We start from the raw sequence: 26,445 nt of genomic DNA on the forward strand, positions 1-26,445 counted from the left end.
TCTAGACAACCTGAAGACTGTAATTCCAGAAGTTTGGATTTCGAACTTGTGCTTGATCTGTTACCATGATTCGGAATCTTCTTGTCTATAGTTGAGAAAACATAAGACGATATAGAACAATTGTTTCACATGATTCTGTAAGTAGCGTAGAAACCGATGTCTCCTGAGCAGGCTTGCCATACCACACTACTAGTGATAGCCATACCCTCTAGCTTCGATTATCGCCTGTACTCGTTAGACGTCACAGAATAAGCCTTGTGTTATTAAAGTTTTACATTATCATTATACCAGCAGCTTTGCGGCATCTGTAATTGATGTACGACCCTCGCCACAATATTTCTAAGACCAGTTCCCAAGCGATTGTAGGTATACTGGTGCAGTATATACAAAAATTCAATCCAAACGCCTATTAACTTCTCCTTTCCAGAAGATTGATACTCATCATTACGCCCTAGCGAACCTCATCTATCTCTACCTTTGGAGTCGTGCTGTTTGGCTTCGGGATATTCCCGAGTTCTTCTCCTGTCCCACTTTGACCACGCTTTCTACCTGGCATATGGAACGATGGGAGTGCTTCATCGCCGAATTTCGAAAAGAACCCCTTCTTTTTGACCTGTTTGGCAGGGTCATTGGCGCTATCATTTAGCCCTACATCTTCGAATCCTTCTTCGGCCGTTGGTGGCTGTCTATCGAATCGTCTATCACCAATAGCAGATCGCTGCATTCGAGGTAGTCTTGCTGAATCAAGACTTTGTCGTCCAGCGTGTCCATCGATGGGGCTTATGGGCGATCTAGCGGAGATATCCTTGCAGAGATCAGAGACCGACCTACTTGCATCACGATTGTGGAAAATCTAGACTTACAAATGATCTTCTGTATGAATCAAACGACTCTCTTGAAATTGGGAAAGGATCAATCGCATCATTTGAGGTCGTTCGGGTATTGATTGAGGTTGCAGAAAGATTGCTCTTGCTGCGAGGCCAGAAACTCTTCTTTTCAGGCGGGGACGGCTTTGAGACTAGTTAGTTATATTGACATGTCGTGGGTTTGCCTATACTGACAGGTAGATACACGCCACTATCATTTACAACTATACATTTCTCCCGTTAGCCCAAGTTTTCCCATTGCTTCTGGGCGACCCTGGTTGCATCTAAACAAAGGCATCATACCACTCATTTTATACTCCGGAGGTTCTTCGCTCTTCGCCGTTTTGATACTCATCGAAGATGCTCGAGAAGCTTGTGTAGAAACTCGTTCGAAGGAAGGGCGGGGAGATACAGTTTGGTCTTGAGACGGCTGCAACCCAGCATCCTGTTTCCTTGCGAATGGATTTCGAATAATTGGCATTTTTAGGTCTTGTATAATGAATAACAGAATTGAGCAATTACGGGATATAAATCAATTGTCTTTGGAACTCACAACTTGGAAACGAAGTGGGCTGGGGAATTTGAACCATTCGAGTACTGAACTTTAAGACTCGAGAGTTTAGCATTGACGTCTTCGTTGCAAGAATTGGTTGATTGGTCGTTTATCTGGAAACGATTTTTCCCTAAGCCACTCGGACGCTCAGTGCTCCGTTTTCTGGGCTGATCACGAGAGAGGGTCAGTCTCCATTATTTGTATTGATCTCTCGTTGGCCGAACCGAGGTCGATCATTCCAAGGCATTATCGATAATTTGAAATAATCCCCCACCTTGTATACCAAAGATTTTGATAAAGAGAGTTGGGTTCCATTATAGATAGATGTGGGAAGTTGGAATTATTTAAGGTTTATCACAATACTTACGACGGCATGATATTGAGGATAAGGCGAATAAACGTATCTACTCGGGGCCTCAACCAATCCTTCGGGATGAGCTCTAAAATTGTATGACGTATCGCTAGCTGCCAGCAACGATAATTCCAAAGGGATTTAGCAAAGTCGATACGAATAGACAATGTATGACATGAGTCGCACTTTTTGCTGCGGTTCCCATATCCTCAACAGCTGAAATGGCATCCCAAACTCAGATGAACAGCAGTAATGATCGTGATTCCTACCTTGCTTCTCGTACCGATCCATGCAGTAGTCGTAATGTGTTTGATAGCTGAGTAGTTGACAGCAAAGTTTCTCAAGCAACTTTGTTGAACATGTAACACGTATGGTCAAGGAAGCCAAGGAGCTGAACGAATTCATAGACTTCCAGCACCAAGTCTTGAGTGTTGTAACTCTTCTGATTTTCTTCCATTCTTGATCTTTTATGGTACCTCGTAGTCTGGAAACATTGATCTGACAATCGCAGCAGATAAATGTTGCGGTTGTCAGATCAAGGGTCCATAATTTCGAATACTTCTCGAAGCTCCCACTAAAACCAAGGAACCATCCTTCCGATTTTTTAATTTTGTCAAAAATCTCTCCTTCCTCTCACGACGGCATGAATTCCTATTGATTGATCTGTTAAGAATACTTGGCAAACGTTTGACGGGTCCTCAACATGACAAGCAAGAAACGAAATGGAGGATCCCATACCGGCACGAACATCTAACGTCGAAAGGGAAAAGCTTGTGTTTTAAGCTCATCAGCCCTCCAACTTCTCTCCATTTTGCCCGGCCTCCGAATTGTGTGACGATTATATATTTCAATAGATCATGGCACCACTCCTATTGTGTTACCTGTGTCACTTGACTACAGAAGGAAAAGTTGGTCCAAACCTTGATCTAGAATAGCCTAATGGGCAAATTCTTTCAACGGCGACTTCTGATTGATGAGCTTCAGGTCTACTTGCATGAAATACATCTAGTAGAAAGAAGCAAGCAGATATCTCAGCCAATCCGATCTCGCCGGTGTTATGCGCGTTTTCAATATGCATATCCTCCTAAAAATAATTTTCTTTTTTGTTAGAGATGCTCGCAGACACTGAGACCTGCAGGCACGGACAAGGTTTTGAGAAAGTCAAATGTGATGGTATTCATGTAGGCGTTCCATTGAACCTCGTATCTGTATATCAAGTTCCATCCTCCTCCCAATTGTGAGAGACTTGTCTCCGAATGTTAGAAAAAGTCTTCTGATCCATCCCTGAGAACGGAACCAAGGGTTTTCTCTCTTATCATTCGTCTTCGTGGATATTAGTTTAAAATAAATACTTGGGTTGCTTTCCAGTATTTGGAGTTGTACTGCTTTCGAGGGTTCTTCGGAATAATTTCTACCATTTCAAAGAGGTGTTAAGGTACGCATGCATGATTGTAGCACCACAAATTTCCGAATGTTTAGATTGGAAATACCACGTTCATTCGAAGTCCAAAAGTGTGGTATAATCTGCAGGTTTCCGAAGAGCCAGCACACAAGGAAATTATATGTCAAAAGCCTTCCTGGTGTTCTTCTCCCAAGTGACAGAGTAGAGAACATTCACTTTCTCAACCGACCTTCCCAAAGCGATTACCATTCTTTTTTGGAGTAACAACCACAATATCAACCACCTGGGCACATGCAAAAATATTTACGTTGATCAACGTTAGACACGCACCTAAATCTGAATAATATATTCACTCCCGTTCACCAAACATTTATCTTATCGGTCGCAAAATCTTCCAAGCCTCTCTCTCCATTTAGTAACATCAGCCATCCTACGTTCGTTACCATATCAGACATTAGGAACTTGACGAGAGGCCCAGCCGAGTGAATGAAGGTACTCTTAAATCTAAAATCGAAGTCAACTGCATTCAATAATCAAAAGAAGTTCCATTCGAGAACCCATTTGAGAGTGCCTCTTGTTACTCTTGTTGAGAATATATTATTTCAAAAGGTTAACGACTGAGCGCGTTTCTTTTTGGATGAGAATCATTCTTGCCTAATCAGAGAACTTAATAAGAAAGTGACTTCCAAATCTGGCGACAGCAAATTCACGGACATACAAAATTTTCTCGGCCGCTTCTTTTCGTTTTCTTCAACTCATACTGCGATATCTACCTTCCACACAGACTTTTCAGAGTCTGTAGAAGCTTCCTAGTTGTAGGAAGCATTTGCTTTGAATCAAATTGGACAAAAAGATTTAAAACGCTCTTTGAGATTACTTTGCAGAATTCGAATATACTCAATAATTCGTATTCAACATGGCAATATCATTCTTCGTTTCCTGGCAATTGTGGGAAAAGATGACGTTTGTAAGTTTTCTACATCTCCTTTGCCTGCAACTGACCCACTAATACATATCAGGTTTTGGGATGTGCTATTGTGGCAGTTTTTTGCGCGGGATATATTAAGTTATTATGGACAAACAGAATAGTTGCTAGACAGGAAGTCATTAATGAGGAGAAGCGCATGAAGATCCAAGAATTACGGCAAAGCGGACAATTTGTCGAACCCATGAAAGGCGTCGAAATCCCATTCGGAGTTCGTGCCATTCAAAGTGGGATTCAAGTGGATGGAATATGGATATCCGGAACCAATACTCCTGTGCCTAGCATCAAACTTCAGCGCCATTCATCTTTTGAACTCTCTTCTCCAGATTCAAGCTCCAACGCACACGCATCTCCCGATAGTTATAATCGCCCAACACCTCCTAAAGCCGGTCAGTCAAACTTCCGATATAGCGAATCTGCATTACTCTCAAGCCACAGAAGTATCAGCGATGATGATACTCTTATTACCGATCCCCATAGTTCATCTCGTCAACGAGCAACCTACAAGCCAACAAAGTCGTCGCAATTACGTTTTGGAACAGTCGGAGAACATCAATATGATGAAGAGACACTTGATCATCTCGTAGGAAATTCAGAAACCGGCAGAGTTTATACTCACAAACCTCGTGGAGGTCGTCGATCAGATGCTTCGATTTCACTATCACTCTCTGATGCTGCCGCCGCTGCTGATAATGAACGCTCATCTGGTACTTCTGATGATTCTGATGAGACTTTTTCTCGTGTTAGACATCCACAACCGAATCGACCTTTCAATTATCCTACCCGAACTCCTTCTCCAGAAATCTTGACTCCCGCATTTCCATCATTCTCTCACCAACCAACAACTAAAGGCAAGGGTCAATATTCCTCAATTCCTCTTTTCCCTGAGGATGATGAAATGGACCCATTTGCATCGCATCATCTACGCAGTATGGACAGAGCACATGGATCTAATCTTCAAGCGGTTGAAGATCAACGATATACTGAAAGCACCATCGAGTCTAAAGTCCCACTTCTTAAGAGTCGCTCTCCATCTTCGCAATTCATACCTGGAGAACTTCATCAAAATAAGGCAATCAGGAGAGTCAATTCTGGTTTTGAGATTTTACCTGCAGGCACATTCGGTACTCAGCCGCCTATGCACATCAAAGGAAAAGGTGTAAACCGTCACGAGAGTTGGAATGTCAATAACCCTGATTCATTAGCACCACTACACCCAAACAAGCTACAGAAAAAGACAAGATTTTCCGTGGTTTGAACAGTGACTGGAAATAAGACGGCGTAGTCAAACAGGTATGCTGACCAGTTTGAGGTGAAGATATTACGAATGAACGACACATAATGGATTAAATGGACGGGCAGAGCAATTCAAGCATCATTGGCGTTACATATTATGGGGGTGGTGTTATATCAAATTTGGCTGGTGGGGATTAAAATCGTTTTCAATATTTCATAGCTGAGTATTATTGGTGTCTGAAGGGAATGGGGAAAATCGTACATTTGCTTTGTGAGAAGGGAAATTTGGAAAGGAAAATGAATCATATTGCTTAGGTAGTCTAGCTTAATGAGTAACGATGAGATGTATGATGATAGATGATAATTACATATTCAAGTCCTTTTTTCTTCTTCGTTTATGTTGGGTTGCATTTGTTCTCTATTGATCTCGAAATGAGAATTTGGTGCTTGTATTTTCTTCAAACCAGTCTCTCTCATCCCGTGTCCGATAATGACCAACAATTTCGTATTAGCACTCTCAACTTGAACAAATTCTTACCTCGCTAGCACTAGCATCCTCTCCAAATCCTACGCTCCCCACACTCCCCGGGCTATGGACCAAAAAGTTTTAGAGAATAAGGATGATATTTGTTCTATTCTTATTCGGTCTACAGCTACACTGCTAAAGCTTTGTTGTCTACATGCTGCCACCGCGAGATGTGGCGCAGATGGATTGTAAATAGATTTTGGATCCTCGAATAATGATTCTTGGGTAAGTCTTTGTTACTGGAAAAGGGATAGGGTTTTCTGTTTAGTGTGTAGATCATATCTTAGATTCAAAAGTTGTGATTGAGAGGATGTTTTTCATGCATGTTTGAAGGAGGAGGGGGACTCGAGAATTTTGGTGCATGGAGTGCATTTGGAGGGAATTTATAAGGGGTCCAATCACTTGCATCGAGAGATTGTGTTGGAGAGGGTGAGGATGCTATTTTCAGACAAGAATCTACATATTCAGGTTATATTTATTTATACAGGAAATTCCTGAAGAGGTGAAGAATGCTCGGATATCGGACTGTTTATTGCTATTGCATTTGTGGAAGAAGCTTTCGGAAGTATATCCTCATTACTATTAGAAATTTTCTTGCCAAAGACAGTCTTCAAATTCAGAGTATTGGGTTTGTGTTATCATAACACAACTGGGATTCCTAAATGAAGCATGATATCCATTCTGTAGATAACTTGAGAGTAAGTAGACGGACGGATTAATCTCGAAAGGCACTTGGGTGTGAGGCCAAGGAAAAGCTAACTTGAAAAGCTAACTTGCAAAGTTATGAAAGGGGTTTTGAAAAGCTGCATTTTTGGGTGACTTGGAAGAAATAGACAAAAGAGACTATAGAATACTCATTAGAATACGACTCATGAACTTACATTTATGTCATCTATGACTTGCCTACACCATGACATCGAGGTTGGCCGATGACTAATACAGATATTCAAATCATGTGAAATCGTGATTTTGGCTAATCTTCGGGTGCACGTTAACAACGCGTTCATTCCTTCCAAGAATTAATCGTCACATTTCAACAACACAAAAGCCTACTCGATACCTTCATTTAATCCGTTCATTCTGAGAATTCACCAAACTACTTTCATTATAATTCAAACATCTCGTCCATAAAATGACTTCAGAAGAAATCGAAGCCTCTCAATCTGGGGACGATGGAGGAATGGGAGGTCCTGGTGCACCAACGCCACTCTCTGCCTTAGAGGTAAGCCATTTCTTCTCCTTCATTTCACACATTTTCTAATCATCATGTCAGGGTGTTGCAGGTCTAACTAAGAGAGACATCCAAATGATCGTGGATGGTGGTTACAATACTGTAGAGTCTGTCGCATACACGCCGCGGCGAATTCTAGAACAAATTAAGGGTATCTCTGAGCAGAAGGCCACAAAGATTCTTACCGAAGGTCAGTTATATACAATGACTTAAAGTCTTTCATAGACTTGCTGACATCTTAATAGCATCGAAACTGGTCCCTATGGGTTTTACAACCGCCACCGAAATGCATCAACGAAGAAGCGAATTGATCTCCATTACGACCGGTTCTAAGCAATTAGATACACTTCTGGCAGGAGGAGTGGAAACAGGATCTGTTACCGAAATATTTGGAGAGTTCCGTACTGGAAAGAGTCAAATTTGCCATACTCTAGCAGTTACCTGTCAATTGCCATTTGATATGGGTGGTGGAGAAGGTAAATGTTTGTATATCGATACGGAAGGCACATTTCGTCCTGTACGTTTACTTGCGGTAGCCAATCGATACGGCCTATCTGGAGAAGAAGTACTGGACAATGTTGCATATGCAAGAGCCTACAACTCAGATCATCAATTGCAACTTCTCAATCAAGCAGCACAAATGATGTGCGAAACTCGATTCTCTCTACTTATCGTTGACAGTGCCACCGCACTTTACCGCACAGATTTCACAGGAAGAGGTGAGCTATCTTCTCGACAAATGCATCTAGCAAAATTTATGCGCATGCTTCAACGGCTAGCCGATGAATTTGGCATCGCTGTGGTAATCACTAATCAAGTTGTTGCACAAGTTGATGGAGGACCAAGTGCCATGTTCAATCCAGACCCTAAGAAACCTATCGGAGGTAACATTATTGCACATGCAAGTACCACTAGATTAAGTCTCAAAAAGGGTCGTGGAGAGACTAGAATTTGCAAGATCTACGATAGTCCTTGTTTACCAGAGAGCGATTGTCTTTTCGCTATCAATGAAGATGGTATCGGAGATCCAAGTCCAAAAGATCTTGAGAAGGATTAAGAGGGGTACTTGATTGGGGTAGATGCATCATGATTTTATGGGGTTCTAACGGTTATTTGTTTTTCTTTGCTCTTTAGCTGGCATGGAGGCATGGTAGCGGTCATGGGTGACAAATGGAGCTTTTAGGGTGAACTTGGGAGGAAAGGGTTCTATCATTTTCATCAATGCGAAACCTTTATGAATAGAAATGTTTGTATTTGGTAATTTAGTAGCACATATCAATTTCTATAGCTATGGGTAATACCTACTTGATACGAAGTTTGCATTGAGTGATAGCTTACAATGAAATATATATGGTAGCTGGAAAAGCGCGCTAGCGGCCGCCTACCTAAAAAGTGAAGCTCGCCGCGATCTCTAGAAAGAACCGCGTCAAAACAAAGCATGCGCCAACCTCTTGACACTCACCAAAACTCTTCATGAGACCAGCGATTGATGGGGATAAGATGGCTGATAAGGGACATTTCTACTCCTATAAGGAGATACGACTAAACCTCGATTCATCCATTCAAAATTCTACAATTGCGATTCGTTTACCTGCACATGGCACTCCAGCCTCAAGAATAGCACAAAAGCGACCTCATATTACAGAATCACCTGTTGCAGAGGACGAAAAGTCTTTCAAACAAAAATACTTAGCTACTGCTGGATCTATTTACCATCGCACACAGGATGTCTTTCCCCGAAGCTATTTATGGAGAGTGTTGGAGGATGGAAAGGTGCTATCAGTTCAAGCGGTCGATGTATCGAAACAGCAAAATACGACGGATACACACCTTACTCTGAGATTACAATTCCCAAGTGCTATTAAGCCTGGGTGCATTGCTTTCGCGGATTGCAAGGAACACGACTATGTCAGCGCATTTGTTTTGACGGAAACGCACCACCTTTATACTTTAAGACTTTGGCCAGATTTCTTTCGCAATCCTTCGAGCACTGAGAATAATGTTGGAAATTGGTGCAAATCATATATATCATCGGTATTCAGCTTCAAGAAACCTCATAGGATGGTTGCGCTTAGTGCGAATGAGTTATTGATCTCTAATTTCGACGGAGGGCTTCTAAAGTTAGACAGAAAATCTGGCGGAGATGGTATGTCAAAGCTGCTTTCTGGAAATGATGTGGCTAACTGACAGGTAAAATAGGTTCCGAGTGGAAAGAACTACATTATAATCCAGGTGGATGGAGAGATGGGTTGAAGGCCTTGATGCCGTTCCAGGGAAGCAACACTATTCGATACGCAAACAGCAACATTGAATTATCCGCAGTTACTTCTATATCTTCACCATCATTTAGCATTGATGGGCAATCATATGCTTTCACGGTATCTTTGGATCACAACCTTCGAATTTGGAACTTGACTACCGGACGAATCGCATACGTTGGTGATATTCTCGGCCAGGAAATAGATCCTAAGAACCCTAGAAAATCCGTGATCGATCCTTCATATTCACAATTGGTCAAAGTTTATGGCCATAATAATGAAAGCGCTGTATGTGTTACATATTCCCCAATTGGTGAAGGACAATTCAAGTTTTGGCATGTCACTCCCGCCGCTCAAAGCGGAGATCTTGTCGTATCAGATTCTTTCCCCAACAACATCTTAGTCCCCCAAGCGCCTACTTTAGACCTTTGGACTATGGCAGATTTTTCAGTCATTCCGGATAGAACAAGAAGCTCCTTGACCTTGTGGACTTTGTGGAAAAATAATACAACCTATCGAGTTCAAAAGCTTTACTTTGGAAGTGGTGGTGAAGAGGAAGTTAAGCAATCGTGGGGTGAGGGCTGGGAAGCTATGGTGAGCGAAAGTTTGACTCAAACGCCCATACCTACCGTCTACCCTGGCGATGCTTTAGATTCCACCGACAAGTGGTTAGCGTACATACTATATCCTGGTAAATTCACCCATGCAACCATCGAGACTGGATTGGCCATCTACGAAAGAGGTCTAGGAACATCGAGAGATACATCGCGGAGATCCGCACCTTTACCTGAACGTTTATGCACAAGCATTGCAGCTACCGCCACGTTAGGTAGAGCACCAGACGGAGGTATCGATTTTGAACAATTTCGTCTTGCCACTGATGCACAATGGAGGCGATTCTATCGGCTGCTCGTTGAGCTAGACAAACAAAGAGGCGAAGCCTTATCTTTAACTATTGACCCTATGGGAGAGATGCCTTGGGTTGTATCAGCAGATGGAATATCAGCAGTCCGAGGTTGTAGCGAGTTGGAACGAATATGGCATAACCCTGAACAGTCTATTGCTGGAATGGAGTATGTATCCACTCTTCTCACAGCTGGTTCCTTATTCGGCGAGGCGGTTCCAGACGTTCTTTATCATGGCTTTCGCTCTGCCTTGTTGGGTCAACTTTATGAGGAGCCAACGCTTCTTCCATCAGCGAGGATGAAGACTTTATATGATAATTGTGACTACTCGAATCAAATTGGTGATGAAGAGTATCATCAACTAGTAACAAATTTGGGAGGGACATTCAGAGATGTCAATTCGCACGTGTACGAAGCTCTTCTTGAATCTATGATCACTTCTATTGGAAAGGACTCGAAGCATCCTTTGCCTTTAGCTAACGCGGGTAATCGATTGATTGTTAGAGGAGTTCAAGAGACTATTGAGTTACACAAGAGCATTTGTCTTGATCAACTTCTTTTGTTGATACTTATTGAGGTTGAAATTAACCATGGAGAAGAAGGTATCCAATTTGAGACTGGTGCGGTCTTCAATCAACTTCTAATCCTGCTCAAAAGGCTCGAACTTCTTTCATGGTTGGCTAAAACCCAGATCGATGTACCTCTTCCCACTCGTGAAAGCTCAAAATCATTGGACGATTCGACATCCAGTTTGTCTAGGAATCCAATATTCTACGAGACTGTCACTGTTCTAGAAGGTGTTCATAGACATTTATTCGGATTAGACAAGGCAGTATCGATGCCTACAGCCTTGACAGACTTCATTACTGAACTATGCAAACCTGATAGCAAATACGAATCTTCACCTGCTATCATTCAATGTTTCTTATTGAAGCATAACCAGTCTGATTTAGCAATGGAGTTTTCACGCTTCACTGACCCTGATTCGTTCTCTACATATATTCAAGGAAGAGCATACCTGGCTACTAATGACCCACGTACAGCAGCATTGTACTTTAAGAAGGCTGCATTCGGGATGGGTAAGCTACAACTCCCGTTAATCAGTTTTAGACTTGCCATGACTAACCACGATTTCTAGCATTTCCATTGTACGGCAAGCACGCAACACATAGTGCAGGCCTACTAGATGAAACAGAAAAGAATCTTCTGAACGCAGGTCTTCCAGAATATTATTCCCACATTGTTTCTCTATACGACAACGAAAAAATGTACTCCTTCGTTATCGATTTCTCCCGTCTCGCCCTTCAATTTATCAAACCCAATCAACATGATCCTCAACTCAGCACCGAAATGCACAGTCGTCTCTTCCACGCTGCTCTCCAAACCTCTCGCTACGAACTCGCTTACTCAGCCCTCTCCCTCTTCACCAATACCGCTCTCCAAACATCCTCCCTCAGATTGCTCATTACAAAAATGTGTGAATCTTCTCACGCTACTCAGCTCATTTCCTTCCCTTTCCTTGGTCTTCAAGATCTCGTCGATGATATTCTTTCCCAGAAATGCGCAAACATCGTAGAGGTCACAAATGGGGTTCCATACCATAAAATCCTTTACGCGTGGCGAATTCAACGTTCTGACTTCCGTGGTGCGGCAGCTATCTCGTTGGAGAGACTATATCGTCTCCAAGCTTCGTCAGAGAGTGATAGTAAAATAGGAAGTGGAGAAGTAGGAGAGGAAGGAGAGACATTGGTTACGAAACAATACGTCGCGGTTATCAATGCGCTGAGCTGTGTGGATCCGAAACATGCCTGGATTTTATGTGAAGGCGGGAAAGGAAAAGAGGGAGGAAATGGGGGAAGAGGTGGTGGTAGAGGTCTGTTAAAGGGCGGCAAAGAGGATGCGAATGGGGGTGTTAAGAGAAGAGTGGTTACGTTGGCGGATGTTAGGAGAGGATATCAGGAGGAATTGGATCGTGTGGCCGCGATAGAAAACGGGAGATTTAGTCTAGGTGGTGGAGGCGATGGAGATATTATGGAGATGTGAGACGGAATACGAAAATGAGCGAGGAGGAAAGCGAGCAGGGAGACGAGGCAGCCGGAATTGCGTTGATACAATAAATAAGGAGTAATGTAAGCCCGGTGACAAACGAGATAAGCAGAGCAAAGCAATGGGCGTAAATTATCGGATTGGTTTTGATTTTGGTAGGCATTTCTTTGATGGATCATGATGAGATTGATCGCTTTCGAAGTATGGTTTCTTTTTGGTATCTTTTAGGCAAATGTTGTGAAAATAGAAAATTTACATGAAATGATAGAAATTTACCATGAAGATGTGAAGCCTCTCTTAGCTCCGGCTTTGGAGTTTGATGCTAGTGGTGGTGCAAAGCTTCTTCGTCGAGGTTATCCATCCTAGAACGTGGACGGCGATGATCACATGTAAATGGACACATAATTTCACAGTTAAAGAGTCTTGATCTTAAATGTTTTCATTCGTAATACGCAGACGCGATTCTCAATATCCGAGCATTTTCGTCCTTACTCCTAAAAGGAAAAGTGACTGTATGCATGTGAGTAAAGAAGAACCCCGCCATATCTATCTATCTATCAAAGCCTACCACCTTGAGACTCGTATTGTACATCCATGAAAATGCCCTTCCCATATGAAAAAATTCTTGTCATCAGATAGGTATCTCCTCATGTCTTAATATCTTTACTGGATTGGCTTTTCCCTTCAAATGATCAGATCGATTGATCTATCTGTCTTTGCCCATTATGTAAAACTCATAAAACGTGCACGCAAAAAGGAAAAAAAGGAAAAGGAAGGGGAAAGGAAAACGGGCTGTTGGTATCAACGTAACAAGAAGAAAAGTAATCAGTTGAGGATCGATGAGGGATATTTATTGAGCAGAAAGTCGTTTCTGTGCCGCTGGACTAGGAGCAGAATGTGCACCAGCAATCTTAGTCTGCTGACCAAGTGCTAAAGCATCTTCTGGCTGTTGACGGTAAAGAACGATTTCAGATTGCTTAAAATAACGTCGGGCATCTGTTCAATTATTAGCTTAGGTGTGAGAAAGAGTCAAAAGGGAGAGAAAGCTTACCCTCATCGATGAGAACTAAACTCAAATAGTAGCGGGTGGAGTATTTCTTGTTGACCTCGCGGAAAGTAGGAGTCAAATCAAAGCCGCCTAAGAAAAGTCTAATGGGAATGGTTTCTCCTCTTGATGGTGAACCGTCCATAATCTCAAATCGTACCAAAGTTTCACTCTCATTGTATTGGTTGGGAGGTGTTCCAGTAGTTTCGCGTCGAATGATAGACAATTCCATATGTTTGATCTTGAGACGAACGAGTAAAAAGTAAATGCGGCCAACGATAACATCTTTGAGGTGGTATTTCGATTTCGAGTATTCAAATTCGATATGCAAGCAATCCTCAATACCAACATCCATTTTGATGGAACTGTTCATCTCCGGAGGAATTCTGTAAGAAAATACCCAAAGGTCTTTTTCGCGGATCACATCTGCCATCCGTCTAGAAACGGTGACCTTGATAAAATAACGTAACTTGACATTAATGCCATTGTAAGATTCGTATTGTTTTTCGACATTTTTAAAATTGAAGTCGTAAGCTTGCGGATGTTGTAAATCACCAGGAGCAGCAAGCTCTTGTCCCAATGAAAGAAATTCGTAGTGGTTGCCTCGGTCGTAAAACATCTCTGTTAGGTTTCGTGTTAGTAAGTTGATGAGGAGATGTAGACCAGATCTGTCATGAAAGATGGAACTTACCAATCATTCCAATAAACTGCACTTTAATACCCGTGTGCTCTAACCTTTTCCCATCCTTAGGTCTAATGGTGACAGCTCCTCTCACTGATTCGCCATCTTTGTAAAGCGGTACCCTTTCCTTGCTACTCTTATTCTTAACCTCTACTGTCTCCCGACTATCTCCATCTTCTAGAACGATGTCAATATCGACTGGGGCAGAAAATAGGAACGACATATTAATAGCCGTTGGAGAGAAGGACGTTGTATTGATCTTCGTCAATCTGAGACTGATGAATAGCGCTCACTTGTTTGAGCCAATTTTCCTCGAGCTCCCAACGATTTCTGCCTTCTTGTGTTAAGTCTATAACGAACTGGTCGGTAAGTTTGTCGATATTGGCTTTTCGATAAATACGACCGCTTTCTTGAAAGTCACTATCAAAGCCACGGCAGACCTTGATACCTAGGGAACTGTTTGTCTTTGCAAGACTAGGTTTGAATTGTCCAATTACAACTTGCGTGTCAGCTGCCAATTGATCTATCTTCAATTTTCGATCGAGCTCATCAACAATGACGCCGTGGAAATTGGATGTGGCTGTTGCGACCGAATTGTCGGGTTCAGTGCCTGGTACGAATTCGGGGTGGATGGGTGTGAATGGTGCGATGCGATGTTTTTTAAATTGGTAATTACCAGATACAGATCGTCCAGAAGTATCTGTTTGCTCTGACAAGTAATATTCTGTGCCGTAAGTTGGAATATCTCTTGTGCGAGGAGTTCTGGTTGAACTGCCAGAATAGCTCTCATGGAGCAACTCTGGGGGGTTCCTGACAGTTGATTGAGGGCCGTGCTTCGGATCTTTGTTCTCCCGAACTCCGTCAAGCGGATTTCTGTATGCCATCACTTTTTGGTTATTGAGTTGTAAGTGTGGAATTGTTGAAGTTTCCAAAACAATAACAACCTTTACCAGTCCAAATTGCAGACACAGCAAACTCCAAATTCACCTTATCAAAAGTACGCTGATTACATAAGCCGTAATTAACCGCACCGTCACATCTCGTGATATCAATCTTCACAGCAGAGTTGCACCTGCAGCTCCAGCTCAAAATGTCACTCTCTAGCTATGTAAACAGTGAGTTTACCCTTTTTTCGCCTTCTTTCTGTCCCTTCCTCTTTGAATTGTTCATTCAATCACTCCTATTATACGCGCAAACTATAAAAACAAGCAAGACTTACAACCGCATCCTAACAGCTCCTTAGAGAAAGTTCTAATCTTAACTGCGGATTCAAGAACACTGGTCGGTACGCTTTTGAGTTGTGATCAACAGACTAATTTGGTATGTCTTCCTTCATTCTTTCCCTAATTTCAATTCTTTCTCCGTCTCCCTATTACTCTTCCCTGTTCTCCCCTAACTTATCATTTCTCTCTGCCCCTCCAATCACTAACACAAACCACAGGTCCTATCCCAGACTATCGAGCGCATAATCCGACCTCCAGAAGATATCGAAGCTTCCAGTGAAGTCCCACACGGTCTCTATCTAATCCGTGGTGACAATGTGGTTGTAGTTGGATTGGTGGACGAGGAGCTGGATGACAGCATTAATTGGGTGGAGGTTAGGGGAGCTGTCATTGGAGGGACGAAACATTCATAAATCAATGTCCTTAATCGAGCACTGCTCACTATGGATCAGTGTCTAGGGGCATGGCATTGGGTGGACGGAATAGACGACTGCAAATGAGGGAAATCAAGGGGCCGAAGAAGGAAGGAGAATGCGCGGGGAGAGATACCAGAATTTGGCATTTACAAAAGTACGGACGAGCGTGAGTGCGTACTAGATGGGTGGAATGTTATTAATGTTGCATTATTTGGCGTTGAATGGAGTGCCATGAGAAAGGTCCTTTTTATATCCATCCTTTTGATATTGTATTGGCTATGAAGATGGCTCAAGCGAATTCGAATATCAAGGGAGATCTACCAAAATTCGAGATTATATATATCATTGGATCAGTGAGGTGTAACTAAAAAGCATGTCAAGGCATTTTTCAGATAGCTCAAATTTTCATTTACCAAATTAAGCTTCTAAGTAGAACACATCTTTATCCAACGTGATGGTATGTACTGTAATCCAAAAGTACTAGGTATTCAAACTATGAAGTTTATCCAAAAATTCTTTCCAAAAGATAAGGTCCAAAAGCTTCCTCTCCAGGAGTACCAACAATTCTATTGACTCTGTTACCCTTGTGAACACTGAGCCAGCCACCATTATCTCCAGGCTCCTCGGCTGTAACATCACCGATATCGTTATTAATATGAACGACGGAAGCGATGCTTTCCATTGGATCTCTAATATCAATAGCTCCAGGGCTCTTGACTTGTTCAACTCCTGCCTTCTTTCTCATACGTCTGTCAACGATATGCATACCTCTAGTCCATTGACCAGATGTTTCAACTCGAATATCCTCTGGTCCTCTTGGGAAAGTCATCCAAGTAGGAGATGAACGAGTCAACATATACCAGATACAAAGTGGATCATGTAACTCGAGACCTGGGTTTGATGTTGCATTTCTACCAAGAGAGTTCATTTTCTCATAAGTCTTGTGTACAAATACAGATACCCATTCCGCAAGAGGACTTCCAGCTTTGATGAGGGGTTTCAACTTTGCTTGGAAGTCTGACTTCATTAACTGATGTGGAGTTGTAATATCCAAGGGGAATAATGTTAAGTTAAGTTTCCTGGAGAGGTTCGTAGGATATGGTGGAAGGGTGGACTTATTCAAAGGTACCGGTGGCATGGTAGTAACTGGGTTTGGACCTGTAAGGGCAAATACTCTGGCAGTTGCGACCGCGTCTGCATAGGTATTGAATTCAGCGACAGGGGTAATATTACCCTCTACATCGATCGCACCACCCATTACTACGACCTCCTTGACTCTTAAAAATGTTTCAGTATCTTCCGCAGCAGCCAAAGCAATATTGGTCAAAGGTCCAACGCAAACAATTGTAATTGTATCTTTAGGATTTTCTCGAAGTAAGCGAAGCATTTCCTTATGAGCAGGAACATGAGAAGCTGTGAATGATGGAGATGGAGAAGCGAGTAGGCGGGCCTCGGCAATTTCTTCAGCAGTAGCATTCTCGGGAGGAGGTTGGAAAAGTGTCTTCCAAGTATCGGCGGGAGATAGATGTGGATGCTACAAAGGAATACGTCAGGTGGCAGTCCAAAGAAGAGCGGAAATTGAAGGGGCATATTTATCTTACACTGGTATGAACACCACCAAGACCATCGACACCATCTATTGCCAGGATTAGTTGATACTTCGTATGGAGTTATTGATAAAGCTCTTACGGAAGTAATCTGCCATAAGCATCTCGTCCTCAAGTGGATGATCTGCTCCAACAGCCACGATAGGCTTTGACTTCTTCATCGCATCAAAGCCCTCAAGTTGCCCACGCCCCTGTCTCCATTTCAGTTCTTGTTCAAGGACATGAAATAAAGCTACACAGTTCTTCAAACAACTTTTTACTTGATTAGCAAAGTTAATGCTGACGATATCGATGTGATTTTCTCAATGTACCTATCAACTTCAACATTTCCATAAGTTATAGAAATCATCATGACATCTAGCTCTTCTGGCTTTGCAGCCAGGGCTAAGAGAATGGCAAGAACATCATCGATACCTTTGGGAAAATCCCTAATCAGTTTTATGATCTTTCAAATAGCAATGAATCAAAGATCTCACCAGGATCAGTATCAATAATGATACGATTGAGAGACATTTTGATTGAGGTTGTAGTTTCTTCTTGTTCTCCCTAAGCTCTCTCTGATAGTGCCCCTCCTAAGAAGACTTGATGATTGATTGTATAGATAGAATGCAGAGGAAAGAAAAGAATAATAATGATAATGATAATGATAATGATAAGGGAGTGAACTAATAATCTAAACGGTCTAGCTGAGTAATGATTAGCTGGATTAATTGTTTAACTAGATGTGTTGTAGACAGGTAGTTACCATAAGTTCAAAGAAGTATGTATGTGTGACGTCCAAAAATGTATATGTATCTCTTATCCCCTCGGTTTACTCTAGTAGGTAGTCTACTCTAACAGTCTAGCATACAGTAGCAATCAAGCAATCATCTAATTACTGGTACAAAAGTATGTTTATGATTCAGACACCCCACCTCTTGTCCTTATGTAATCCACTTAGACAGCTCACCAGTGGCTTATTCACATTCACCACCTCGAGACCAGCAAAAAGAAATCATCTAGTCACATCGGTGATTCGGATCTAATTGATCCGATACAGCTCTTACCCAATTAGGTTCCCCTGCATACACTTTAAAAAGCAACGCTAGAAAACATGGGGAGCTCCAATAATGATTAGGATTTGATTTGATCCGAATACTTTTTTAGGGTCGAGTTGGTCTGTACTTATTAATCTTAAAGGCCACATCTCGATACTGTTTCTCCTCAAAACTCATACGGCGAAATAGGGTTTATAACCCCCCATCCTCTTTTTGCTCTCCTACTTACAAGGACATTCTTTTTCTCTTTCGAGTATCATAAATATTGAAATCCTTCTTCAAAAAATTGTCATCTCGACGATTAATTGAATATCACTTTGATTCAATTCCACACGAAGCAGAAAACCTCTCCGTCAGAACATCTCCTGATGTCCCAATAAGTCGATCGATCGATCCCCAATTCGAGAGAGCTCTAGAGCTTGATTACGACATCACTTTGACATTTCACTATCTGCGGTTTATTCATCATGAGTAGCACAAGTTTACTCACCACTGTTATCGGCTGGACTGTTGTCCTCGGTGCAGCAGGATACTACTACGTTAACAACAAATCTAAGGTCAAGGCTAAAGCTCAAACTGCCATCAAGCAAGCCACTAAGGATGTTGAAGAGCGCAAGGAACCAAAATCCAAGAAATCCAAGAAGGATGCCTTGAGCAGTGGTGAACAAGATAAAAAGTCTTCTGCCAAAGCTGAAAAGAAGAAAACTCCCGCTCCTCAAAAACCCGAACCCAAACAAGAAACTGTTAAACCTGTCGCCAATGATTCCGATGATGACGATAACGATGCGGAGAACAACCGTAAATTCGCTCTTCAATTCGCCAAAACTCAAGCTGGTACTCAATTCTCTGGTAACTCCTCTTCATCTACAACTCGTCAAAAGTCTGTCAAGCAATCTCGTGCACAAGAAAAGGAGATTAAGGACTCTGGAAACATGACCGCTGGCGATGCTGATGATGATCAATCCTTGACTGATTCTCCTGAAGTTGGCCCAACCAAGGGTACTTCTCCTGTCGCAAGTGGTATCGCCGATATGCTTGAACCTGCCGCTCCTGGTCCATCTGTCTTGAAAGTCACTGAACCTACCAACCCTAAGCCAGCCAAGAAAGAAAAGGCCAAGGCTGCTCCTCAACCTGCCGAAACGAAGAAGCAAAGACAAAACCGCGCCAAGATTGAAGCTGCCAAGGTCGCGAGAGAGCAAGAGGAAAAGGAACGCAAGGTCAAGGAAGAGAAGCAACGTCGTACCGCCAGAGAAGCTGAAGGTAGAGCTGCTAAGGATGGTAGCCAATTCATGGCCTCCCAAGCTGCTAACTCTGCTTGGACTGCCTCCTCTGCCAACACATCCAACGCTCCCGTCAACAAATTCGATTTACTCGACACCGCCGAAAACAAGACAGATGAGAAGGTCAAGGTTGTTGTTCCAGCTGAAAACTTCTCCGAGAGCGAGGTTACTGGTACTCAATGGCAAGGATATGGTGACGATGATGAGCGCGTCAAGACCATCATTGAAGATTCTCGTGAATGGGAGCAAGTTTCAAGCAAAAAGAAGAGGGCTAAGAAGGATAAGAAGGAAATTATTGGTGCAGAGGGAGCTGGAACAACAAGTTCAACCGATGAAAAAGAGTACACCATTCCACCAAAGACTGAAAGAAGTCCTCCAGGACAAAAGTGGACATCAGACCTCACTTACGTCGACAGTGACTACAATGTTCATGATGTTCAAAAAGATCTTCAGGACTCTGAATGGGTTGTTTCATAATCATCATGACTTCTCAACGTCAAGTTTTTATCTCAAGATTAAACTTTTATTCTTGATTTTTATCTGTCACCACCAAATTCGAATTTCCCATTCTTGTATTCTCATGGCGTTTGAGCCTTCCTTCACATGTACATTGTGATATTCGGGGAGGAAAGGTTACTTTTGACTGCATAGGATCTCAAATGACTTTTCTAAGAGTCTTTGTGTTGGTATCATGGATGGTGGGCATATTGCATAGGATGATGCACACACTTTGATTGACGTTTTCAAATTATCTTAATTTGATCGGCGTCTACGGTCAAATTTTATCTGATTCGTATGACAACTGGGTGTCAAAACAACATTTCAAATTTGTTCACGTTTGCGGTCTTTTACTTTTAATTTATTTTCAAGATCATGATCATGATTATAAACAATGTACTATCAAATGATATTCATGTATTTGACACGAAGGTTTTATGGATTCAGAATTTCATAGGCAAAAAAATTGATCATGATCTTAATTATTATTCTAGTCTATAGGTGATGGTGATTGTGATGTACGTGCAAATGATATGAACTCATGATATGTATTAAGCTAGATGTATGTGCGCATTTTTATCTAATTATGGTGCATCTTCTCTTCTACATCTGCTGCATGTTCATTGTAGATAATGGGAAGGGTAAGAAATCGACGCACACTCTAGACCACCCTCGCTCGCATTTACAAGATTATTAAGAAAGGAGGTCTCTCTGATTTTCAAACCGTTTGTAGTGAATTCTTACCAAAGATTCAAATATTAGTTCACATCCGTGCTTGCACTCCACACTCAATGAGTTCATCTCATCTCTCAAATCCACCACATCCTCCTCATAGTTTTATCAACATCAGATGACATGATACTGAATTGGTATCAAGAACTTACATATTTCCAAAAATGATTTGATTTGCATCTCTTCCTTCAAGCTGACATGCAGCACAGGGTATGTTCGTGGCTCAGTGGCTTGGCAAGCAGCAAAAACATTAAGAACCCATGAATTCTTCAGCCTCACCCATTTTCATGCGTGATGGATACACAAGGTTGGGGGCTCAGGTAAGTTTTTCGTGTCGCTGTTGATGATGTTCATGTTGTACAATATTAATAGGCATTGTGTATATATCTCGAGATCGTGCTGTTTTGTTTTTATTCTCTTCTACAAGTCTTTTCCATTTGATTTTGATTTTGAGCGATTTTGAGCGATGTTTTAATTGCAAAGGTATTTTGTTTTATATATTCACGATCCTGCCTGCGATTCGAAAGGAAATTCGAGAGACAGAGAAGACGAGGCTGAGAGCCAAGAAATATGTCGGCTCTAGATAACCTCAACCAAAATGTCTTTGGGCTCGTGGCATTGATTGTTGCGGTAATAGCACTCTTGACAACTTGTTTGCAAGTGGCACAGCAATATTTCTCAAGTGCCGAGGGGTATAGACGATGTGCCGAGTCAGTGATGGGACTTTGGTCCGGGGGAACTCATCGACAGTTAAGGATACGGGAGTTTCGAGTCGAGGTTGTTTTTGAAGTTCCAGTTATACTCGTTGCACCGCCCAGCAATACAAGGGGTCCGATTTCGAATAAACCAATTCATTATATCGATGGCACCGCTGAATCATACAAGAATACCAAAGTTCGCCAACGGGATGATCAAAAAAAGAAAGATGACGAATCTACTCAACGGATTCATACGGCGGATGATGAACGGGCTTCTTGGGTTACGTTGTTATCGAGTTTACAAACTGAGGAGTTAGAATCGCGAACATGGGACGAGGGCACTCGATCGATTAGACCACCACTTAATGGACATCAAGCGATAGATCCTCCAAAGTACGAATTAGCTGTGGGTTTACAGGTCAAAACTCGGTCTTGGGATTTCGTCCCAGCTAGTATGACTAAACCGTATGCTACATCTGCTATATGTCATCTGGTAGAAATGATGGCATTATTGGGAATGTATTGGAAGGTCTTTGATCAAATACAATGGAACCTCAGAGCTGAAGGTAATGGTTTCATTCTTACCTCGACGACGGTCCATGGTTTGGGTGTTATGGTCGTGTTCACTGTTACGGGAAAATCTGAATTCAAACAAGATCGTGTCATTCCATCGAATGACGTCAAGGCATTATGCTTTGGGACTGTCCCCAATATATTTGAGGAGAAGGACTACTTAGAAAAGGTGGATACGGAGTCCCAAAGTTTGGAATTGAAGTTTGGAAGTGAAGATGATGTGGAATTGACCTTGGAGTCACTTGGCTGTACACCTGACATACTTAAGAGGTATAGGAAAGATCACAGACACATTTTCTCGGGTAAGTCTCACTCTTATTCTCACTATAAATGTATAGCTAATTGTTTGCATAGTATCTTTTGAAATCATCGGCATGCTCGGGAAGGTAACTCGAATTCGTAGAAGCAATTTCAGAATGATTCCCAACCCAACTCAAGATCCTTGGTTGAAAAAAGCCGGTTCAAAACCCGCTTGGAAAGTCTCAAAACTCATGACCATCTTTCAGGAGAAGCTTAGGGGCCTTTACCAAAAAGAAAGCGATGTCGGTGCAACTTCCAGTCTTGATCTCTTCGGCAAAATCCTTGATAAATGGCAGGATATCCAATCTCTTCGTCCCGGAAAGGAAATCGATGATTACAATCTTAGCATTGAAGAGCGCGAAATGATCCACGATGCCATAGACGACCAAACAGAGTACCTCCTTCACAAACTCAGACAAAAAGACGTTCTTCAAGTCGTCGTTGCTCATTTGAGTGAAGTAACGAAAATCCTCGAGGACCATAATTCCTCTTTAAATTCCATTGTTTCTGTCCAAAAGGAAGAACCTTTGTTGAAAATATATTTTAATGAGATTCGACCCGCGGTCGCGGAATGTGAGATTGATGGGAAGAAACCTAGTTCCTCGGAAAAGGAACAGAGGAATGTCATCTGGGTTTCGCTTATGTTTAGAATGTTGTGTTGGCTTTTATTGCATGATTGGAATAAAGATGATAAATGTGGTGTTCCGCCTGATTTGAAGGGGAGTAGAATGCCGGTTTTTATTGGATGATAGTAGAAATTCGGATGGGTGACGTGGAGATTGATTGTTCTGGGTATACTGATGAGTGGAGATCCAAGGTCGGATCGAACTATATGAAGAGATGGATAATTTGAAGACGGGAGGACTGTGATGATGGCATTGAAATTATTTCTTGATATTCTTGTGAGCGTATGGCTTGCTTAGTGGCGCTGGAAACATATTATTATTATTAGGCTTGGATGTTTATGGCGCGGTACAAAATAGAGGATCATAGTACTCTTCTCATCTTTTTGTAGATATACCCATGGAGCGTGTAGCGTAGCGAGCATGGTATTTTAGATTTTTAATTTTTTCTCAAAAAATTGGTTTTCATTTACTTTCTGCCTTTCTTCCTTTTATTTTCTTCATTGATACGTGCATTCGTTTCTGTTAGATATTCCATGACTTCATTACTTCCAAACCCACTTCCCAATATTCGCAGCGCGCAATCACTTCACTCCCCTCATCTCCACTCCTCTCATTCCCCAAAAAGCCCCTCATCAACCACACAATGTCTCGCCATCTCAAACTGTTCATCCGTTTTACAAACCAACATACGATGCTTCGCCCCCTCCTTCCCAATCTCCTGCACCGTTCCCTCCATTTCCTTTGCATTCTTCTCCCCATCAATCTCAAACCCCAAACACCTAATTTCCTCACCCACCCTCTCTCTCAAAACATCACTCTTCTCTCCAATTCCCCCTGCAAAAACTAACGCGTCGATATTTCCATGCAGAGATATGTAATAGTGTCCGATGTAGGAGAGTATTCGATCGACAAAGATGTCGAATGCGAGTTTCATGGTGGGATCGGAGGAGGAAGAGGTGATAGTGCCGAAATCGGTGGTCCCGGTGAGAGATTTCCAACCGGATTCTTTGTTGAGGATTTCTTCCGCGCGGGAAATGTGCAGGGAGGAGGTGGAGTTGGGGGAGAGCTTGCCGACGTTGGTGGCGTAGTGGAAGACGAGACTAGAGGGGGAGGGAGTTAGCTAGGGAGTGGTGGGGTGGGGGATTGGAGAGCGGGGTAGAGGAAAGGGGAAGGGGAAGGGGAAGGGGAAATATATGGAGGGGCAGATGAACAAATAGAGATAGAGATAGAAATAGAAAATTACACACCTCGGATCCAAACTCCCACTCCTCGTCGCCCCCGGCAATCCCGCCAACGGCGTCAGCCCCATACTCGTATCCCAACTCTTCCCATTCTTGACCACGCACGCGCTGGCTCCACTGCCCAAATGCAACGCGATAATATTCGTCTCCTCTTCCTTCTTCCCTAAAAACTCCGCTACACTGCGCGTGATAAACGCATAGGAAATTCCGTGGAAACCATATTTCCGCAGCCCGTTCTTCTTTGCGATTTCCTGATCAATGGGATAGGTAGAGATGTGTTCTGGAATCGTTGCGTGGAATTGCGAGTCGAAGACTGCAATGTTGCGGGTGGAAGGGAGGTGCATGATGCAGTGTTGGATGATGGAGAGTGCGGAGGCGTTGTGCAGCGGAGCCAGATCGGTGAGCGTTTCTAGATGGTGCAGCGTTTCCCGGGTGATGAGTTGGCTGGTTTGGTAGTCCCCGCCGTGCACGACGCGGTGGCTGGCGAGGGAGATGTCAGAGAGCTGGGTGATGTGCGGGAAGGAGGTGTCGTTGATGAGCTGGGTGAGGATGTATTGGAATGCGGAGTTTTGGTCGGGGATCTGGGTGTCGAGTTTTTGGTTCTTGGTTATGGATTTTCCGTCGCGAGTGTATTTGAAGGTTGGCGGTGGCGAGGTGAGGCCCGAGATTTGGGCTTCGGCGAGGGGTTTGGGGGAGGGGTCCCCTTGGGACGCGGAGAAGATGGAGATTTTGACGGAGGAGGATCCGGCGTTTATGGAGAGGATGATTTTGGACATGGTGGAAGGGAGGTATTTGGGGTTTGGGGTTTATTGTGTGTGAAAGTTCGAAGTTTCGAAGATCACCAATGGATGGTTGAGTAGTAAATGAGTATCTAGCTAGATGTGTGAATTGGTCGATGTCCTAGAAATGTATGGATTAAATCTCCAATCGCCGTTTCGCCGTCTTTCGATATTGATGAATGCGATAGAAAGAAAAAAAGCATTACAAATAAATATATGAAGCAGAGTAAAAGCAAAAAGTACCAAGTTTAACATTTAGACGTATACCTATACCTACCTCTATCTAAACAAACACACACACACACACACATCCACGAAATAAAATCATCCCACCATCAATCTCCTTCCATCTCTCGTCCCATAATCGTATCATTCTCAAGCAGCACAGATGACGTTCCCAAAGTTCCCCGCCATGCGTCGTACGTGAATTGCTTATCGAAGCCGAGAATTGGCACTTATCGATTGGTTTACAGTTAGTGATGTGCCCAAGCTACAGGGGATAGAAGAAGAATGCCCAGGTAGCTCTTGAGAAGCTTTTCCGGATTATCGGGAACGGGCGGGTGTTTACAGGGGGGGAGGTCTGGTTATTTGAGTTTATTACAGGGGAAGGGGAATTCGATGGATGCTGGCAAATCTTGGATGATGGTTGGGATGGGGGGATTCGCCGTTTCATCTGGAAAGAGGAAATGTTTGGATATATTCTTTCTTTCATTCTTTCTATGGAGCGACTGTGATTGTGATTGTGATGAGAGGAATTGATTTACTATCTCTACCATATATAAAGATGGTCAGATCTCAATCAAATCCTAAATGTTGTAGCAATTTACCATAACTCAACTCATCCTTTCTCCATCCATTAGAGAGGGGTATGACGTTAATACCAACGTCAAGCTTTCTTCCTACCTAATATGAGACTTTTATGCAAGCTTCTATGGTAATACAAACTAATTGCATCAAATAGCATCAAATAGCATCAAATAGCATCAAAATTCATGGAGAGCATGGGAATCTCGGTGTTTCTCTCAAAACCCATACCTTCTAGAACCTTTTAATGCTGGAAAGACACATCTAGTTGGGCCTTGGCCGTGGATGCTGAATGGTGCATGCATCTCTAGTCTAGGTGTTGGTATCGTATCGGATTTGTCGGCATCGTTAGTTTGTTGATATGTACATACCCAGTATGTATGATGGATAATCATGATGATGATGATGATGATGATGATGGATGAATGATGGATGTGACGCAGCTGTTTCTTTGTCAAGACGGAAGAAGTGGAGAGTCAGAGAGCTTGTTTTGTCTCTGGAGAATTAGTAGGAGCGGTAATGCTATTTTGTTTATCTTTTCAAT

The 26,445-nt window shown here is 42.5% G+C and overlaps 10 protein-coding genes across 10 annotated transcripts; 6 read left to right on the forward strand and 4 right to left on the reverse strand.

The window, feature by feature from the left end:
* Positions 1-451: 451 nt before the first annotated feature.
* EAE97_002281 (uncharacterized protein) lies at positions 452-1,347 on the reverse strand (the record flags this gene model as incomplete). The annotated part of the gene is made up of 4 exons (XM_038872792.1): positions 452-805; positions 864-1,010; positions 1,062-1,090; positions 1,170-1,347. The coding sequence occupies 4 exons, from the start codon at positions 1,345-1,347 to the stop codon at positions 452-454; spliced, it is 708 nt and encodes a 235-aa protein (XP_038735998.1).
* Positions 1,348-4,089: 2,742 nt separating this feature from the next.
* EAE97_002282 (uncharacterized protein) lies at positions 4,090-5,416 on the forward strand (the record flags this gene model as incomplete). The annotated part of the gene is made up of 2 exons (XM_038872793.1): positions 4,090-4,140; positions 4,193-5,416. 2 exons carry the CDS (start codon positions 4,090-4,092, stop codon positions 5,414-5,416), a joined length of 1,275 nt encoding a protein of 424 aa, XP_038735999.1.
* A 1,636-nt stretch (positions 5,417-7,052) lies between these two features.
* EAE97_002283 (uncharacterized protein) lies at positions 7,053-8,208 on the forward strand (the record flags this gene model as incomplete). The annotated part of the gene is made up of 3 exons (XM_038872794.1): positions 7,053-7,142; positions 7,194-7,341; positions 7,397-8,208. The coding sequence occupies 3 exons, from the start codon at positions 7,053-7,055 to the stop codon at positions 8,206-8,208; spliced, it is 1,050 nt and encodes a 349-aa protein (XP_038736000.1).
* Positions 8,209-8,624: 416 nt separating this feature from the next.
* On the forward strand, positions 8,625-12,357 carry EAE97_002284 (uncharacterized protein; the record flags this gene model as incomplete). The annotated part of the gene is made up of 3 exons (XM_038872795.1): positions 8,625-9,297; positions 9,351-11,393; positions 11,453-12,357. The coding sequence occupies 3 exons, from the start codon at positions 8,625-8,627 to the stop codon at positions 12,355-12,357; spliced, it is 3,621 nt and encodes a 1,206-aa protein (XP_038736001.1).
* Positions 12,358-12,783: 426 nt separating this feature from the next.
* On the reverse strand, positions 12,784-14,971 carry EAE97_002285 (uncharacterized protein; the record flags this gene model as incomplete). The annotated part of the gene is made up of 4 exons (XM_038872796.1): positions 12,784-13,356; positions 13,412-14,026; positions 14,097-14,346; positions 14,381-14,971. 4 exons carry the CDS (start codon positions 14,969-14,971, stop codon positions 13,211-13,213), a joined length of 1,602 nt encoding a protein of 533 aa, XP_038736002.1. The 3' UTR covers positions 12,784-13,210.
* Positions 14,972-15,007: 36 nt separating this feature from the next.
* EAE97_002286 (uncharacterized protein) lies at positions 15,008-16,116 on the forward strand. The gene is made up of 3 exons (XM_038872797.1): positions 15,008-15,202; positions 15,331-15,407; positions 15,529-16,116. The coding sequence occupies exons 1-3, from the start codon at positions 15,178-15,180 to the stop codon at positions 15,721-15,723; spliced, it is 297 nt and encodes a 98-aa protein (XP_038736003.1). The 5' UTR covers positions 15,008-15,177; the 3' UTR covers positions 15,724-16,116.
* Positions 16,117-16,228: 112 nt separating this feature from the next.
* Positions 16,229-17,846, reverse strand: EAE97_002287 (uncharacterized protein; the record flags this gene model as incomplete). Its single annotated transcript, XM_038872798.1, has 5 exons — positions 16,229-17,260; positions 17,328-17,362; positions 17,416-17,585; positions 17,645-17,747; positions 17,810-17,846. 5 exons carry the CDS (start codon positions 17,844-17,846, stop codon positions 16,229-16,231), a joined length of 1,377 nt encoding a protein of 458 aa, XP_038736004.1.
* A 991-nt stretch (positions 17,847-18,837) lies between these two features.
* EAE97_002288 (uncharacterized protein) lies at positions 18,838-20,127 on the forward strand (the record flags this gene model as incomplete). The annotated part of the gene is made up of 1 exon (XM_038872799.1): positions 18,838-20,127. The coding sequence occupies one exon, from the start codon at positions 18,838-18,840 to the stop codon at positions 20,125-20,127; it is 1,290 nt and encodes a 429-aa protein (XP_038736005.1).
* Positions 20,128-20,952: 825 nt separating this feature from the next.
* EAE97_002289 (uncharacterized protein) lies at positions 20,953-23,536 on the forward strand. Its single transcript, XM_038872800.1, has 2 exons — positions 20,953-22,453; positions 22,506-23,536. Exons 1-2 carry the CDS (start codon positions 21,451-21,453, stop codon positions 23,198-23,200), a joined length of 1,698 nt encoding a protein of 565 aa, XP_038736006.1. The 5' UTR covers positions 20,953-21,450; the 3' UTR covers positions 23,201-23,536.
* A 151-nt stretch (positions 23,537-23,687) lies between these two features.
* On the reverse strand, positions 23,688-25,094 carry EAE97_002290 (uncharacterized protein; the record flags this gene model as incomplete). Its single annotated transcript, XM_038872801.1, has 2 exons — positions 23,688-24,177; positions 24,325-25,094. The coding sequence occupies 2 exons, from the start codon at positions 25,092-25,094 to the stop codon at positions 23,688-23,690; spliced, it is 1,260 nt and encodes a 419-aa protein (XP_038736007.1).
* Positions 25,095-26,445: the final 1,351 nt, after the last annotated feature.

Source organism: Botrytis byssoidea, assembly GCF_014898295.1.
Source record: "Botrytis byssoidea strain MUCL 94 chromosome Unknown BBYS_004, whole genome shotgun sequence".
Lineage (NCBI taxonomy): Eukaryota > Fungi > Ascomycota > Leotiomycetes > Helotiales > Sclerotiniaceae > Botrytis > Botrytis byssoidea.

Bases quoted from the DNA above. Each gene is read 5' to 3' on its own strand.
- EAE97_002289 (XM_038872800.1), top strand. From the start codon at position 21,451: ATGTCGGCTCTAGATAACCTCAACCAAAATGTCTTTGGGCTCGTGGCA. The intron at 22,454-22,505 runs GTAAGTCTCACT...TTGTTTGCATAG, and splicing joins TCACAGACACATTTTCTCGG to TATCTTTTGAAATCATCGGC.
- EAE97_002286 (XM_038872797.1), top strand. From the start codon at position 15,178: ATGTCACTCTCTAGCTATGTAAACA. The intron at 15,203-15,330 runs GTGAGTTTACCC...ACAGCTCCTTAG, and splicing joins ACTCTCTAGCTATGTAAACA to AGAAAGTTCTAATCTTAACT. The intron at 15,408-15,528 runs GTATGTCTTCCT...CACAAACCACAG, and splicing joins GTGATCAACAGACTAATTTG to GTCCTATCCCAGACTATCGA.